Genomic DNA, 17765 nt, shown 5'->3' with positions numbered 1-17765 from the left:
GTATCCACAATTTCAAATGAAATGTTGATATCATTCAAATGAATGTCAAGGAAATCAACTAACAAATGTCACATTTGTACATCCTCAGGAGAAGTAGGTGATTTTGGCTGGGAACCACATTCTTCATATTTCATCATTGCTAAATTGAGAACATTAATTGGGTTCCACATTATTGTGAAACTGGAAGAAAAAAAAGGTACTATTGGCAGGTATGCCTTATGAAGGCACAGTAAATATTAATTCAGCTTTATCTGTATTGTCAATACTTACCAATCCTGCGAAAAGCAACTGATAATTAGTAATAGATGTTACTTGAGATGGTGATTCGAGAGAATTGTAACTGTGTACTGTAGTGTCAGAAAAACTATCAGAGAACGGTAATCTGAAATGTCCTTTAAAAATTACTGTTGAATACTTCCTAGTCATCAAATATGGGGTATCTAGGAAACCCACTTCCTCGGATTGCTAGACAATGATTCAGGCAATTCGTATTAATGAGTTTTATTACAAAATGAACAATTAGACTACGGAACTTTGTGTCATCTATATGTGTCACAAGCAAAGGGTGACAAGCAAAATATGCAAGGTTCTTCAGCATAACCAATCCTAATACAAGTGAAGTAATACAGTTGATTCTTCTAATTAGGTCGTTTGTCTTGAAGCTTCTGTAGAACTGGGCCATGGCCAGTCGGGCATGGCACTTATGTTCTCTTCGCATAGAGGCTACTGCTGTCGTGTTGTTGTCCTGGAGAGGGGTCGGTCAGCGTTCAGTTGACTGATGTCTTCTTCACAGCCCTCTCTACTCTCTCATTCCTGACTGGCATGACAGCGCTTGACTTTACACCATAACAATTATGATCAGGTCGTGCCACGTTTCCTGTATACAAATGTACTGCTGAGCTCAAGCTACGAGTGTGCCTAGTTGTGCATGTGCAGTTGCTACAGCACCAATAGTGGTGTACTCATTGTTGTAGGTGTCTACCAGGCTGTTCAGCAGTTCTTTGAGATATCTCCTCCAGTTCTTTAGATTTCCTTCATTTGTAGTGATCAGTTTTCCCATATTAACAGAATCTTCCGTCGGTTCTTGGTAGAACAACATTATAATAATAAATGAATAGCACCAGTTTGCTTTTGTTCTAGAATATTATTTTTATTGCTAACTGGTTTTCGGCTTACAAGGCCATCTTCGGACATGTAATGTCTGAAGATGGCCTTGTAAGCCAAAAACCGGTTAGCAATAAAAATAATATTGTAGAACAAAAGCAAACTGGTGCTTTTCATTTATGATCAGTTTTCCATTCTCATCCTTCATTATCATAGGCTTAGTTGTGTACTCTTTTCTGCAGCTTCTCATTGTCCAGTAAAACTGTTCAGTATTGTTCTGGCTGTAGCCCTCCTTGCCTTCTCTGTTTATTTATTTATTTATTTATGAATGAATGATATTTTCTCTTCAGTTCTCTTGTGACTATTTTCATATTTGTTATTGCTCATCACTGCCTGTCTGGCTGTCTTCCTGGCCTCAACTGCTTTTCTACATGATTCACTGAACAATTATTTGCATTTGATATTGTTGTTATTGTTATCTATTAATAGTTCCTGTGCTGTCTCCTTTATAACTGTTATTGTCTTGTTCTATTTTGTATCAATATCTTCACCTTCTTTCCTATTGCTTTTGTTTTCTAGTTCTGTTAATCTATTTTTAATCTTTATCTTAAACTACTTCTCCACCTCCTCTTCTTTTAACCTACTCACATCTTATCTTTGTGTTCTTTTGGCACTGTTGCTCTTACTTGGTTGTTTTGGTAATGATTCTTCCATTAAAATGAGATATTCTCTGTGTAATCTTCACACCTAATAACACATGTGTGTAACATAATTTTTATTTGTTAATTTATGTAGGTCATCCAGATGCTATTCATCGGGCTGACATACGCCTCTCAGATATATCAAACCTTCTTGGATCAGATTGGGTGGCCTTAGCTGGTGAGCTAGGAATCTCAACTTCAGATGTAAATCTAATAAAGACTGAATATCCAGACAATGTGAATCAACAAGCCATGGTGATGCTGCGATTGTGGCTTCAGACATCGGGTAATAAAGCAAATGGTAAGTTAGTAATCTCCAAAAAAACAATCTATTTCTGGTATAGATGATATTTTCTGTACATTCAGGTATTCATTACAATAGTTTGATGAGTGTAGAGGTGAAATTTTCATGTCTCAAGTGATATTTATTTGTTCCTTATGTTTCACATTCATTTATCTGTGCAAGGTAGCGCCAGAAATTGTAAACTTTGTTGCTAGTGAACATCATAGAGGGAGATTGCTATTTATATCACATGCTATCAGTATCATTTTAAAGGTGTAGTGCCTCTAAGTGGGTCGTATCAGTATGAAAGGTGCTGTTCTCTAAAAAATATCACTTTTAGATATTCAGAAACTTTGGGACAGTGTTACACTTATTATTAATTCTTTATCCTCAACTGCAGACATAAAACATTTGTCAACTCTCATTTTCAGAACTGTCTTTGCATCTTACTGTGACTTCTACCATTAGGTATTTGCAGGATTACAAAGGCAAATGTTTGGTACATTCAGTAGAAATGTTTCTATATTGATTATCAGTTTCTGATCTCACAGGTGTTACTTTTTGTCTCTACTTGGATATTGTCTGAATTAATCTTTTTCCTTAATGGTTTCCTTTTCGTCTGTATGACAGTGTAGCTTATATTTCTGCCATATTATATTTTGATTTGCAATGTGGATTTGCCTAGTCAAAGTTCAGTGTGTATATGAATGTAGTTAGTGGTTTATTGGTTGTTTTTCATGAAATTATATTTTATTGCATTTCAAATTAAATTGCCTAAATATGTTCATTTCCTTTTTTAACCATGCTTCTGTACATCATACTGAAGCTACACAAAGATTCATTTCCATTTCTAATATCTAGTTTAATGAGATATGTAGAATACTGTGGAGATAGTTGCTATAGATTGGTTCATATTCTAGGATTGCAGGGTCAGTTTGTCTGTATATTTGTAACTACTTGCCATACATTGACCATTTCAGTAAAGTACTAACAAATAGCTCACCATATTTTTTTCGTATTGTGGCCAGTCATTGATGCCATAACTCCAGTTGACCTCCTTCATGGAAACTGTCCAGACATCAATATTAGGTTGTTGCACAAGTTTTGTAGCATTTTTCTGTAAGGAAGCACAACAGGTGCATGTAATAGGACTTCAGTCACCACTACTATATTCTTCTTCATTATTATGACAGTCTGCCAATGCTGGGGTAACTTTTCAGTTCCAAAACTGTAGAAGTCATGTGGTATTGAGGTGAAGAACTCGTTGCACCATGTTTGGAGTGCATTTTCGTATGGAAAGGAAGTTCTTGGTAGGTTGTTGATAGGGAGCAGAAACGGTGAAAATCTGAGAGTACAATCGTAGTTGCTGCCAATAAATGTCAGAAGTGTTGGTTACATCTCGGGGAACCAATTTGTGGTACACCAAACGTCATTATTCCACCAGATTCATAAGATTATCTTTTGTGAATGTGCACAGGTCTTCGTACAGGGATTTGTTGCTTTGTTCAGGCTCAACCATTCCTCTCTTTCCCTTGTGTTAATATAAAGATACCATTTCTCATGACCGGTAATGATACAGGACAGGAATGTTTAGTGTTGTTCATGAACCAATTAATGATGAGCAAGCAGAGATACATAGCCACCTACTAATTTATGTGGTTTTGGCTTAGAACATATGGTATCCATACACCTAGTTTTTGAATCTTCCCCACTGCATGCAAATGTCACATGATGGTGGAATGATTACAGTTCATCACATTTTGCCAGTTCTTGAGTACACTGATGTGGATCATTGTGGATTAATGCGCTTAAACGATCTTCACCAAACCTGAAGGTCTTCCTAAACATGGGGAGTCACTAATGTCAAAACGATCCTCCTTAAAATGAGAAAACCATTTTCTTGCCATGTTTTGTCCAATGGCATTATCCCCATACACAGCACAAATGCGTCTGGTTGCCTCCACTGTTGTCAGCTCTCTATTGAACTCAGACAGAATAGTATCTTGGAAATGTGATGATTTCTCTACTAGGCACTCCATTTTGTATGTCCACACTCCACTCACTATCTCCAAATGACAAAATGATATGTAAACTCAAATGGCAACAGTGTACCACAAAATAAAAAAATGTCACTTTATAAATAAACCCGTAGTAGCTGGAATACCAATATGCAAAACAAAAATGCTACTAAGTTATTCATTTCACAGAAATATTCTCTGTACTTAGAAGAAATTTGAGTTTGTCATGTCCACATAGTTAACTTTACATAAATTATAATACTATATATGGCTGACAGTCTTGAATATTGCACACAAACAGGCTTAATGAAGAAACTTAGCAAAGTCTTAGGAAGTTGACACTACAGACTGAACTTAGTGCCTATGTGTCTGCTATTTGGGTCATAATTGCATTATTGATGCGAATGATAAAGCAGAAAGATTTAGGACTTCCATGTGTATTTTATACAAGAGTTTATATGAAGATCAATTATTAATTTCCAGGAAATGTGTTGGAAAAAGCACTTCGAAAAATAAATAGGGATGATATTGTGAACCAGTGTGTCTTTAATGTGGAGCTTGTGACAGATGACATGGAACGTGCTGTAGCTAAAGTTCATCTTGACCAATCTGGTTTTGACAACCTCCGAGAGGAGCTTGGACCATCTCGAGATGCAACCCTTCGACGAAATACAAGTCTTGATCCATCTTACACAGAGCAAGATTTAATGAAGGTACTTACCATTTCAGTTTTTTATATAATTTTATTTATTATATTTTTTATATTATTAAACAATTTCTGCTTCTACAGGAGTCTGAATCTGTTGAAGAACTGGTAAACTCCGAGAAACAGGCCAAAGATAAAGGTAAAATTTGATAGTGTTTCCATATATTTAGTAGAAAGGCCTCAATTTAGTAAATTGTCAGCCTTTTGCCCATTTACAGGTGATGAAAAAATGGCAGGACTTGAGCGGAAGGATTATGTAGAAGGTGAGGAAAAGTATGCAGCTGAAGAAAAGGATGTGAAAGGAATTATGGAAGATTTTCTGTCTCATGAGAAAGGACAGACATATAGAAATGAGATACAGAAAGTTTCAGATCAGTTAGAGAAGCTAGACGTTTCGTCACCCCACATTGTTGAGACAACTGTAATAACAAAGAAGGGTGAGATGATGTATTTGAATCCACAGTTATAATATAATTAATTGGCCTCGATGTCAGTCATTTGAAGCCTATGTATAAATACACATACTGTTTCTAAAACATCTGATATAATACTGTCTTTATTATTTTCAGAGATTCACTCACCAAAATCATCCAAGACGCCACCTCCAAGTCCAGCAGAATTCCAAGATAATTTAGGTATATAACCCATGTAAATTTTGTAGAATATATTTTTAAAATATTTGTCACTGTTTTACATTTTTCAAAACCTGTTGCAATACTAGTAATGGAGTGCACATATTAGGGTTGAAGGTCTTTCAGGGTTGCCACAAGTTCTGGAAATCAGGGAATTTCAAACGTGTCAGAGAAATTTCAGGGAAATAAAAAAAAAAAAAAACTGGGAAAATCTCATTTTTGTCTTAGTAGATGAAATGATCTTTTTAGGAGATGTCACGCATTGTCGCTGGCTGGTGGCTGGGTGCTGCTACCCTACTTCCTCATTCTTACTGCTTCTCCCCTTCCTACCACTCCCCTCAGCTTGCAGTCAGTGCTGCCACCACTTCTTGCCACTAGCCTAGCAGCTGCCGATGACAGGCAGGGAGGCTTGAGGAGTGGTTTGTTGGGATCTAATTCTCAGAGATTGTTGACGCAGCAGCCAGAGACGGCGGTCGAGTATGCATGAGTTGTCATTGTGTATGTGCTCTCATTTTCTGACAAAAGCTATGGCCAAAAATTTAGTTGTGAGACTGTGGTTGTCTTTTCTACATGGCTGTCTGTGGCTCAGCGATCATCTTTATGGTGAACTGCTACCTATCTTCATTAGTACTGATTCTCAGAATATTTGCACAAGTTATCTGCTGCATAGATTGATCACTGCAGCCTCATTTCATCAACATGGTGCCTTTGACATGCTGGCCACATGAGTAGACTTTCATGATGGCCAAAACTGCATGCCATTTCTGCATATCTGAAGCCCATCGTTTCCCACTAATGTGCAAGCCCCGCCCATTGGATCTGGTCTCACTGATCTACCTGCAGGCCGGATCTGTTTGCGTGCAGCATAATGTAGCTGATTTTCATGGTTTATCCATGGACCTACGACTGCAGTGCTCCTCGGCAGGCCAGAGGCCGCGGGCGATGGAGTTTAGGAATTGTGACTGTCTCATCACAAGCACATTGTACAATGTGGTGTTTTATAGACTTTTATTTATTCTAGTACATTTTGGCACCTTGAAAGTAGTTTATATATTAGAAAGTATGAGTGATAACAAGAAGAAAATGGTGGCAGTCACTGGCAGTTTGTTCACTACGTACTCGTATATTTCTTGAAAGAAAAATAGATCCAACATTTTATTGGGGGTCACCTATGGTGTTGGTTTATACACTTCTTTCAAGACACCTACATTTTTCTGAGCTTATTTCTGAAATCTGTCTTGTGACACCAAGGAAATGCGTAGTTTTGTCACCAAATGTGTTTCGTTTTATTGAAATAAAATAGCAACAGTGGCCTTAATGAAACACATATACCGTTTGGCTTGCTTTCTCCATCTAAAAACAGTTCATTACAAAAGATGTTCATGTTAGTACTTAAGATTTTTGCTCACACTGGGGAGAAATATGAAAGTCCTTACATTTTTTTTGTCAATTTATGTCTTTACTCACCATTGAGATCACAAAATTTATCAGGGAAAAATCCTAAAACTTGTCTGGAAATCAGGGAATTTCACTTGGGGAAACTTATGGCAACCCTGTCTGTATCATCCTTTTGAATCACATCAATGTTTTTTTTTAGAGTAGTTATGTTTGTGTGTGTCAAAAATCATCAAACATTATCATGGGTGAAAACATACTATAAACATACTATAAACAGTCAAGAAGATGACTCAGGCACTGGAAGAGAATAATTATATTTTATGTTTATATATAGTATCTTAAAAACATTATCAGTCTTTGAAAAGGAAACCACATCAAAAAAGCATGTTATCTAAGAAACAAAACAAGAAATAAATTTTCAAGTCAATATGTGAAGGAACCAGAAAGTCATGCTGTCAAAGTGAGTTATTGTGTTTCAGAGATATCACTGATCAGTGATCAGATCTTTTGCTACACAAGAAAATTTTAATACTAGCCAAAAATGTGATTAACAGCTCAGAATATATGTGACTCGTGGTTATTTATATCACAACAGGTAGACATTCAGAAAGAAATGTCTCATATTTGTCGTCTCATGAAGAGTTTTCCTGTGGCCCCAATGACTGAGTATTGTTTCATATTCTTTGGGAATGTCACATGTTGTGTTAAGAGATAATAGTGGTGTCATGTTTGAGAAAATGGCTGACATGTGAGTGTTAGACTGTGTGTGGTAAAAGCAATCTGAAAAGCTGAAGTTGAAACATGATTCATATTGATGGGGTGCTACAGTGGGTATAATACAGCTGCACTCTGTGTTTGTCATCAATTAAAATTGCTGGATGAATGCTGTTGACTAATCAGACCACCAGATAACGTAGGGATGCAATGTAATGCAAGCTTTCCATTATTAAAAAAAAATAAAAAATAAATAAAAATAAAAAAAACATGATTATCATTCTTTTTAAACAAAGTTATTCAAAGGTTTTGTACATGCTGGATGTCACAAGCATTAAAAATCATAATAAAGAGGCAAGGAAATAAATAACCACCAACTTATGTACATTTTCAGAGTGGGAAGGGAGGAGGTCTTAGAAAATACTGTGACAGCATGTAGATGTGGGTTCGTTTCTTTTAGTCTGAATTTGAAAAGGGAGTTGAAGGAATTATACCACATAGTGTCACTGAAGAAGAACATTTCAGAACTGCACAATCCTCAGGGAAAGTAAGGGTGAGTGCCTTTTGTGGTCAGCATTGTATGGACCTGATGAATATTTGGGAAAAGCAGCAAACAATCATTTGTGGGAATATGTCATCACCAAGTTTGCTAATAAAAACTTAGTTTTCCATTATTGTGCAATATCGCTCACAAGATTAAAAACCAATGCTAAGATTGCAGGGGAAATCATGCCTCACTGCCATACATCACAAACCCAATATATGCAAAGTTTCATCTGTTCAGGCCTCCAACAGAAGATTACCATACTTGCTATTTTGAATATTTTTCATGTCGGAATATGGGCCTTTGTTTAGAGATTAATAAAAACTGTTGAGATGGATGGAAATGATATTTAAAAGTGCACCATTTTTCGTGAATGTTGTAGCTACATGACATGTAAATTGACACGGATTCCTTGAAAGTAAACCAGAAAAAAATGATAAAGTACTAAGTTCTGACTGATTTTTATATCTAAGGCATATTGAGAAAGCAAGGGCTGTTTGCTTTTATATACATGTTACCATCTCAGAACAGTGTTGGACAATAGTAGCATCATCTATTGATTGTTTACAAAGTTACAGAAGCCTTTGTTTCATTTCAGCCATATTTGTGATGGGTGAAAGGAAACAATAATGACTTCAAAAATTGTTGCTTCTGTCAGTTATGAAGAGCATACTCTTGTTAGATTTTTATGTGCAAAATTATCTACAGCTGCTTAATTTCATCAAATATTGTGCCTGATTTGTGGGACAACAGTATTGAATGAAGGCAGAGTTAGGCAAAGTGGCTAAACAAATAGATAAGATGAAGAGTGGATTGGCAGGCCCAGACTCTAGACCATGAAATCATGCAACAAGTGGACCAAAGAGTGCGATCTGATGAGCAAATGATGATTGATACTGTAGCTACAAATCTCCTCGTGTCAGACACATTGCTGTTTTGACAATTGCACGGAAAATTGTGTGCATGTTGATGGCAAAGATACTAATCAACCAACACAAAGAGCAAATAATGCCAAGCAATTGAGCATTTTTGAACCTTATTGACAAGATGGATATGATTTGTTTTCCCACATTGATGTGGATGGCAACACACAGGTAACCTGCACCTGGAGCAGAGCCAAGTGGGCCTAGCACTTCAGCTTCCCTCAATACTGCACTGCTCTGTGCTGATGTGTCAGTCAGATGGTTATATGCCAAAGGCAGCACAAATGACAAACAGGAAGACTTGTTTGAAACACAGTGGGACTATTTCCAAGAGGCAAATATTGTAACGTACTTTTATAAACAGGGTTTTATCACTAGCATTTATTTTCATCTTTTTATCCTTCTGCCAAAGCAATAACTATATTACTTAAACATTAAGTTGTGATATTTATAAATTTGTACATTTCAGTTTTATGATATGTAAATGTTTGGAATTATGGTTCATGATATAGCCAAAAGCGTGAAGACACTCAGATCAAAATGTAACAATGGAGACTCCAACTTGGAGTATCAACAACACCCCTTCCTAAAGTGGTGTTCTGTTGCCCATCCAACCTCCACAGCATCCCAGTCCATCCCTATGCCACTCCCAATCACAACACCTTGCCACAGGAATCATATCCCTGAGGAAGACATAGGTGCAAGATCTGCCCAATCCACCCATCCAGCACTTCCTATTTGAGTTCTGTCACATGCTTATCCTACCCCATCAGAAGTTGGGCCACATGTGACAGCAGCAATGTCATATACCAGCTCTGCTGCAATCGTAGCACAGCTTTTTATATTATACTACCAACCAGATGTCAACCAGAATGACCAGCCACTGCCAAAGTGTGGCCAAGAGCAAAGTAGGCCATCCTGTGGTGCAGCATGCTGCCGAACATAGCATGCTTGATTTCAGTGACTGCTTCACACACTGGATCCTCTCCTCCACCACCAGCTTTTCGGAACTGCGCAGTTGGGAGTTATCATTAAAATATGTTTTCTGCTCCTGAAATCATCCTGGCCTCAGCCTCCTACATATTCTCTTTTCCACCTTCTTTGTTGCTTCCCTTTGCCAACACACCCACCTTTCCTCTTTCCTGATCCTCTCCTTTTTTGCTCCTCATTCCTCCCCCCTCCCCTCCCCACTTCCCTGCCTCACAGCTCCCTGACGCTGCGCCTGTTGGCAGTGTAGTTCCTGCATGCTCCGTGAGACAGTACTCCCTTCTCTCCCCCCCCCCCCCCCCCCCGCCCCCCAAATGCACCCATAACCCACCATCCCTTCCCCTTAAAGGTTGCTGCTTCTGTTCTGCATGACAGTTGCAGTTCAGTCAGAGTTGCCACTGATGGCAGTTGTATGTGTGTGAAATGTTCTTGTTTGTGTGAATGAATGTGTGTGTATGTTTCCTTTTGTGATGAAGGCTTTGTCTGAAAGCTAATGTGTAAGTGTCTTTTTCTATTGTGCCTGTCTGCAATTTAACATGTCATCTTTATGGTAAGTAGCAATCTTTCCTCGTACTGTTCAGATTAAAATGTATTAGTCCTGAATGTTGGCAGGACTTTGTCAATATCACAACAGAAAAAAAAGTCAGTACACATTGTTGAAGCAGACATTGAAATAACTTTTCTGAGCAGTCGAAAATATTGTTCTGGGAGCAACATTTTATAAAAATCTTGTAAATTTGTGGACTGGACAAAGAGGTAATTGAGACAAGTGCTATACTGTAGATCTATCAGCTCAAGTTGAAAGTAATGATGTACATCAGCAGTCAAAAACGACAACAGTCTGACAAATAAATCAAAATGTTGTGATTTCTTCTTGCAAATTAAGGAACCTCTTCAGGACTTGGCCATGCCACCTAACTTTGTAGTGGAATGAAATATTGGGTGACATCAGACAGGAATTCTTTAAATGTAAGAAGTACTGATCCGAGTGACTGAATATAGTTCACTGCATGAACAGTGGCCCTCATTGTATAATTTTCCTTATTGACTTAGTTCATAGTGCCTCTTGACATTTCAGGAAGTGAGCTGCAGCTGTCAATGAGGCCTCAACAGATTCCAGTTTCTCCACTATCTAGCTAGCAAGACCATTTTGCACTTGCTGCATTGATGATGCACCATTTGTTGTGCTGCTGACCATGTGTTTCCATTCCACTCCAAAGGAATCAGTTATCATCTCTAAAATGTCAAAATACCTGTGCCAGTAATAGTGTCCTCCTGTGAGATGAAACTCAGAAGCTCCTTTGTCACCTCTAGCTAAATGTTAACTCTCTCATGAAACTCCCCAACTGGGCTGTGCCTGACATGTTGATAGGATCATCAAGTGCAATGAAAATTGCTGTGAAGTTGAGTGCCCTTTTAGTCAGCTGATGGTGTACATCTGCAGCCATATTCACTTTATGACGAGAAAGTATTCAAACTTCTGCTGGATACAAAACCTGCCTCGTACTCTCCTTCAAAAAATGTCTTCCATTCTGTGGGATTTTGAAAACTGTTGTGCAGCTCACTTGTACTGATGGCCCCTTGATGTCAATTTCTCACAAAATGGTTATTATATGTCATTCATATTGCGCATTGGTAACTGTTACTACTTAGCTATCTAGGTAGGCACTTCTTTCTTAAACCTTTTTAACATGTTATTTATAAGATTATGTTACATCTTTACTTTCTCTTTTACATTTTTTTCTGTAAAGACTGCCTTCAGTTCAGCCACCATTTTCTCTCTTTTGTCAGAAGACAAGTGCATCATTTCATCTTTGTTTCAGTTGTAGTGGCATACCAGTGATTTTTTTCCAGCTTGTAATAGTGCAGTTGCATGTTAAGCACTTTGCATGGCATTCAAATGATAAAAAAAGTAAAGCAGTTCCCATTTTGCATTTAACAATGTGATACCTCCATTTTTTATTTTCTTGGACAGTTTTGTGGATCCCATAGTACTCTTAATGTAGAATATAAAGATATGCCTTACTCCAGCCAGCTTTCCTTTCTCCTGTCAGCCCTCAGCCACAATCACCAGTGCACTTGGAGCACTAAGTCGTAGTGCTGTTTGACCAGGCCAGTCTTAAACCATCACAGAATCAAAACAACAGTCAATGTAGTAGCACTATTTACCTTCGCCAAAACTAGAAAAACTCAAGCAATGTCTTTACTTGAATCTAAATGTGGTAGTTAATGCTTTCTGCATCGTTAAGGGTACTCTTTCAATTGATTTCATGGAAAGTGTGTCAACAGCTACAGCTGACATGAATTGTGAAACAAGACATGCCATCCAGAAAGGATGGGCAAAAAGCTATCATCCAGGATACTCCTTCATAACAATGTTTATTAATATACCACTGCCCACACCAAGGATAAGATTCTGTATTTATGTTGGGAAGTTCTTGACCAACCAACTGTCATCTCTTCTGGCACCCTAAACAATTGCTTGAAGATGACAAGGAACTAAAGACTACTCTTATCAACGTATTCAGTTCCCTGGTAGAGCACTTCTATGCTGAGGAATTGAAGAATCGACTGCATTGTTACGAAAAACCCTTAAAAGTGAAAGGTAATTATGTGGGTTTCTGACATCTCTTACTTTTTTAATGTCTCCTTCTATCTATACAACTTCTCTCTCTCTCTCTCTCTCTCTCTCTCTCTCTCTCTCTCTCAAAATCGCCTCCTTGTGTCCATCTGTATGTGCAGGCTAATCTCAGATATTGTTTTAGGGATTTGACTAATAGATACTAATGGATAATTCTCGAGGAAGGTTTTTGTATGTAATTTATAAAAATTTCACACAAATGGTTTGAATTACAATGAATTAAAGTTAAGTTGGGGAAACAATGCCTTTGCCATAAGATTGAATCCCAGCCGGATCAATTTTTTTCATGCTGCCTGTTAACAAAGCATTCGCCTCTCAGGGACATGGAAATGTGGCTCAGATTCCACATTACACTGTAGCTCCCCTTTTCCTAGTTGGATAACTGGTTTGGGGACATGCAACTTGCATAAGTCACATCTGGCTGATTGCTATCTTTTCAGATGAATGGGACTCAGAAATTTCCTGAGGTCGAACAATAGGATTTTGAAATACTTCTAGAGATGTTTGAGGGACATGTATCAAAATATGACAACACTTTCAGACTGCCAATTTTTGCTTCTCTTAGATTACTAGCTGCAATTCACACTCTTAATTCACTGCAAATTCTTTGAACAATGGGCAGTGAGTTACTCAACTTTTAAGTATTCTAATGAACATGCCCAATAACGAAAAGATAACCACTTCATTGTCGGGCAGTGATGAGAGCCTTACAATTTAAAACACTCAAATACTTTTACCCATAGTTTTGCTGCAGTCATTTGAGAAAATTGCATAGTGAAGAAATATGCAAATCCTAAATATGTGGTGTTTTATTTTTTATGCCTCAAGTAATACATTTTCTGAAAAACTTCTTCAGCATTACATTATTTCAGCAGTGCAGCAGATGACTCAACTTTGTTTTCTTTGAATCAAACTTAGATGCGGACATGATTCTTTGCATGGTACAGTGAAAGTAGCCGGCCATAAAGAGTCAATCACAAAAAATTGTGGCAGTGAGTCTCAACAATACATCACAATCTGTACTAATCTTCACAGGAACTTGGTCTAAACATGTGCATCATGTGTTCCACCCCCCCCCCCCCATCCACACACCCCACCCACGCCCCCTCACCCCCACCTCCCACCCCACACACATCAGCCAGCCTTCGGTACATATTGAATCACTCACTCACTCACACTCATAATTCAGATACAATATTTACATTGTTTGTAAACTTATTACTTATGAATACATCCCGATGCGCTCCCCTCATTGCCGAGAGGTATCACTCCAAATGCCAATTCTTTCTGGAACACAGAACAGTAATGCCTCCACACAATTTTCCTGCCATGGCCTGCATAATTTGTATGAAAGTGATGATAGTCACTTACTTAACATTGTTGTTTGAATTTGATTCATGACCCACAAACAAAATACTCTACGCCATTCAAATTGTCTGGCTGCAGATACTTATTGCTACGTATGCGAAGCCAGGCCAGGTCACTAGTACATACATAAATTGAAGTCTTGTGTCACAGTTTCTGTACCTTCAGGCTAATGTCAGGAACTACTGTAGGGATTTTATCTGTTTATGATTAAAAGATTGATTCATGAGGATGACTTCTGTATATAATTTATAAATATTTAGTGGCAATTGGCTAGATTATGATGAACCAAAGTCCCCCACCACTGTGAAAATAATGCCATTGCCACCTAGTGGTACAGCTGTCACAATTCTAGAGAGCAGCAACGTTTGACTGAGATCTGTGTCGAGCCTGGTGGTGTGGAGGTAAAGCGTGTGTCTGGATACCAAAAGGTTATGTGATTGTATCCCGGATGGCCCACAAATTTGTAACTCTACCTTTTAACCTTCTATTCACCTCTCAGTGATGTAGATATTCGCCATAACAAATCATGCTTCAGATTTGGTGTTAAGCTGTAGGTCCCCATTCTGCAGTTGGATAACTGGTTAGGTACATGCAAGTTGCCGGAGTGAAGTCCAATTGAAAGACTTGCACCAGGCCATTGAGCCACACAAAATTACTATAATCTACACATATTTTCTCCTTGCATACATATTATAAGTTAAAGTTCCCCGCTGCCATTTTCTGCCTGTATGTGAAGGCCACTCTCAGGAACTACTGTAGACTTTTGATACTCATGCCAAACTAGCACTGGAGTGAGTAAGTTCTCAGATGGCCAAAATGTTACCTATTCCATTTTTCATTAGTGTTTGCAGTGGCAACTTATGGCAGTGATGGGAGTTGCGACAACCATGCTGGCTGCAGCAGTGTGGCACCTTTAATGCCCAGCACTTACCCGTAAACAAAATTATCGCTACACCAGATGAATCATCATGCTTAGTGTGACCCATGCAAAGCTAGGGTGGGCAACTAGTGCTTTGTATATAAATTTTTTTTTTTTTTTTTTTGGGTTGGGGGGGGGGGGGGGGGGGGGTTGGGTGGGAGGGGGGAGGTGAGAGAGAGAGAGAGAGAGAGAGAGAGAGATAGAGAGAGAGCAGTTCTTTTGTTTTGTGTTGGTTCCTTATGATGTGAAGGTGTAGCAGAAAATCATTTTTTGGAGATGAACAAATCTCTGCATGTAATACATTGAAAGAAGAATATATGTATATTAATAATGAGGATACACGTCTGTTTTAAATTTAATATGTACAATCTGAATGAACAGCTCTCTTCCACCATTGCAGTGTGTACGGATGTATTACTAATGACCAATCTAAACAGATGCAGATGCATAATGTTCAATATTAAAATAGGACAAGCTACCATTGGCCAAGTAAGTGCATTTAAATATCTTGGAAGCACAATAACTGAAGACTTGAAATGTCACCAGGAGGTGAAAACTCGAATTGCCATAATGAGGGAGTCATTCAACAGAAAGAGGATACTGTTATGTGGCAAATTAGATAAAGATCTAAGGAAAAGCCTTGGCAAATATTTTGTCTGGAGTGTGGCACGATATGGGGCAGAAACATGGGCACTGAGATGAGAGGATGAAAAAAAGGTAAGATGCATTTGAGATGTGGATGTGGAGGAGAAGGGAGAGGATAAGCTGGATGAAAAAAGTGAGTAATGAAAGAGTTTTGGAAAGTATTGGTGAGAGAAGATATCTGCTGAAGGTTATAAGAGAAAGGAAAAAGAACTTGTTGGGACATTCATTGAGAAGCGAGTGCTTGCTAGCAGATGCTTTGGAAAAACTGGTTTATGGGAGAAGACTGAGAGGAAGGAGATTCAAGACGATAGACAACATAAAGGAAAGAGGAAATTATGCAGATCTGAAGAGGATGGCAGAAGACTGGACAGCCAGGAGAACTACCATGTGAAAACCTGCCTTTTGGCAGAACATTAATGATGATGATGAATTGAAACAGAATTGCAACCAGAAATAAACTCACTTTGCTGTTGTGATCTTACATCAACATATGTCAAGGTTTTGGTGAACATTTGTGGTGCGGAATATGGCTTTAGAGTTACTGCTGTTGTTCTCCCATTACTATTCATTTACAGCACTTGAATAACACAAACAATGAGCCAGATGAGACCTGCAAAAGACTTAAAAACTTATTTGCCACCGCTGTTTAGAGTTGACTGAGTCATTATATACATTATTTTTATTTGTTTTGTATAAAGTGGTACTGTTGCAGCAGTGTGAAAAAATATCAGATGTAAGATAGAAGTGACACTCTGGCTACATAAGCTCTGTGAACAGAATAAAAACTAGTGTACTATGGGAAGAGACTTTTTGTATCAGTAGTGGTCAGATTTTTTAAAGATTTGCTTTAATAGAGAATACACCTTCATTGGCCCATAATAATTTTTTTAACGTACTACCTGGAAGTGAGCTTTAAAATGAACAAACTGTAACATAAATGTTATGTATCAGAACCAAAGGTCAGATAGGATTGGATTCAGCAAGATGTTTCAGAGGAAAGTGGCCCATCAGAAGAGACACAGTTGGACAGTGTGGCAGGGATATCAACAATAAAATGCCAACAACAGATGAGATTTGAAGCTATGGGAAGGTGGAAGAGAGCAGATAGGACAATTGAGAAGACAGTAATAAGTGCATGAAAGGGAAATTTGAAGCAAGTTGTAGAGAAAGATGCATAAAGAAGGAGATTCAAAGTGAATAGTCACATGTGAAAAAAAAGGTGTCATCTCCTTCCTCTTGTTTTTTGTCATTGTCTTTCCTTCCCTTTACATATTTTCCCTCCTTCATTATCTGCTTCTCATTTTGTGGTCCCCTTCCAGTACATGATTATTCTTGGCTTTTCTCTCCTCTTTATTGTTGCCTCACTTGCACCTGTAATTCCAACGTGTTGTTGCATTTTATCTCTAACACTTCTCTGTTGCTTTCTCTTTCATACTGTCTAGCTGTGATTTCTTTGATCTAAAGTTCTGGATAATTTTAATGTGTAATCACTGCATAGTCCTGATTCTCTAACATGTTACTTTTTTGGACAGAAGTTACGTTCTCTCTAATTTTTGAACTGTTTATTACCTTGTGATTATCACTGATCATTGTCATAATTTTTATTTTTCAATGATTATTAAAGAGCTATAAAGAATAGTCCAGTTATTTGGTAACTCTTTTGTAATCAATAATAAATATAATTATTTATCAGAATATCTTATATAATTATTTATTTTCATATGTGTGTAACTAGTTTACCAATATTTTAGTACGTTTCTGTCAATCTTTGAATGGTACAGAGTATATATGTGACTCATTCTGGGAGAAGAATGACAGGAAAGCTCATATTTAGTATGGTTGAAATCCAAGTTTAATGCAAGAGAAACTCTACAAGGAAACACTGATATAGGAATTAGGAAGTTCATCTTGTGTTTTTGGTTAATATGAGTGTATCTGTCAAGTGAAAAGTGCTGGGGACCCAAACAGAAAGATAAATAACATTGAAATCTGTATTAAAAGAAACATTTAACATAGAAATCAGGGAGAAGGAAAATGACTAACAGGCTGCTTTACAAGAATAGTTCCCTGTGTAACAATAGCACCCAACTGTCATGATCAGCTGAAGATTCGCACCTTCTTTGCAGTTGAACTCTCACCTCTCTTTTTGTCATTTTTCACTTTCTATAGGACTCAGTAGTTG

The 17765-nt window shown here is 37.8% G+C and overlaps 1 protein-coding gene across 1 annotated transcript in view; it reads left to right on the top strand.

Annotated features, from left to right (window-relative positions):
- LOC126474384 (ankyrin-3-like) overlaps window positions 1-17765 on the top strand; it is a 186811-nt gene that overhangs the window by 148502 nt on the left and 20544 nt on the right. The window contains exons 29-33 of the mRNA XM_050101887.1: window positions 1900-2106; window positions 4590-4819; window positions 4897-4951; window positions 5031-5249; window positions 5382-5447. Of these exons, the coding sequence (XP_049957844.1) occupies window positions 1900-2106; window positions 4590-4819; window positions 4897-4951; window positions 5031-5249; window positions 5382-5447 (777 nt within the window). The remainder of the gene's footprint in view (window positions 1-1899; window positions 2107-4589; window positions 4820-4896; window positions 4952-5030; window positions 5250-5381; window positions 5448-17765) is intronic.

Source organism: Schistocerca serialis, chromosome 1 (genome assembly GCF_023864345.2).
Source record: "Schistocerca serialis cubense isolate TAMUIC-IGC-003099 chromosome 1, iqSchSeri2.2, whole genome shotgun sequence".
Classification (NCBI taxonomy): Eukaryota; Metazoa; Arthropoda; class Insecta; order Orthoptera; family Acrididae; genus Schistocerca; species Schistocerca serialis.
Note: the sequence above shows the minus strand (reverse complement) of the source record. Positions and strands in the feature narration are given on the sequence as shown.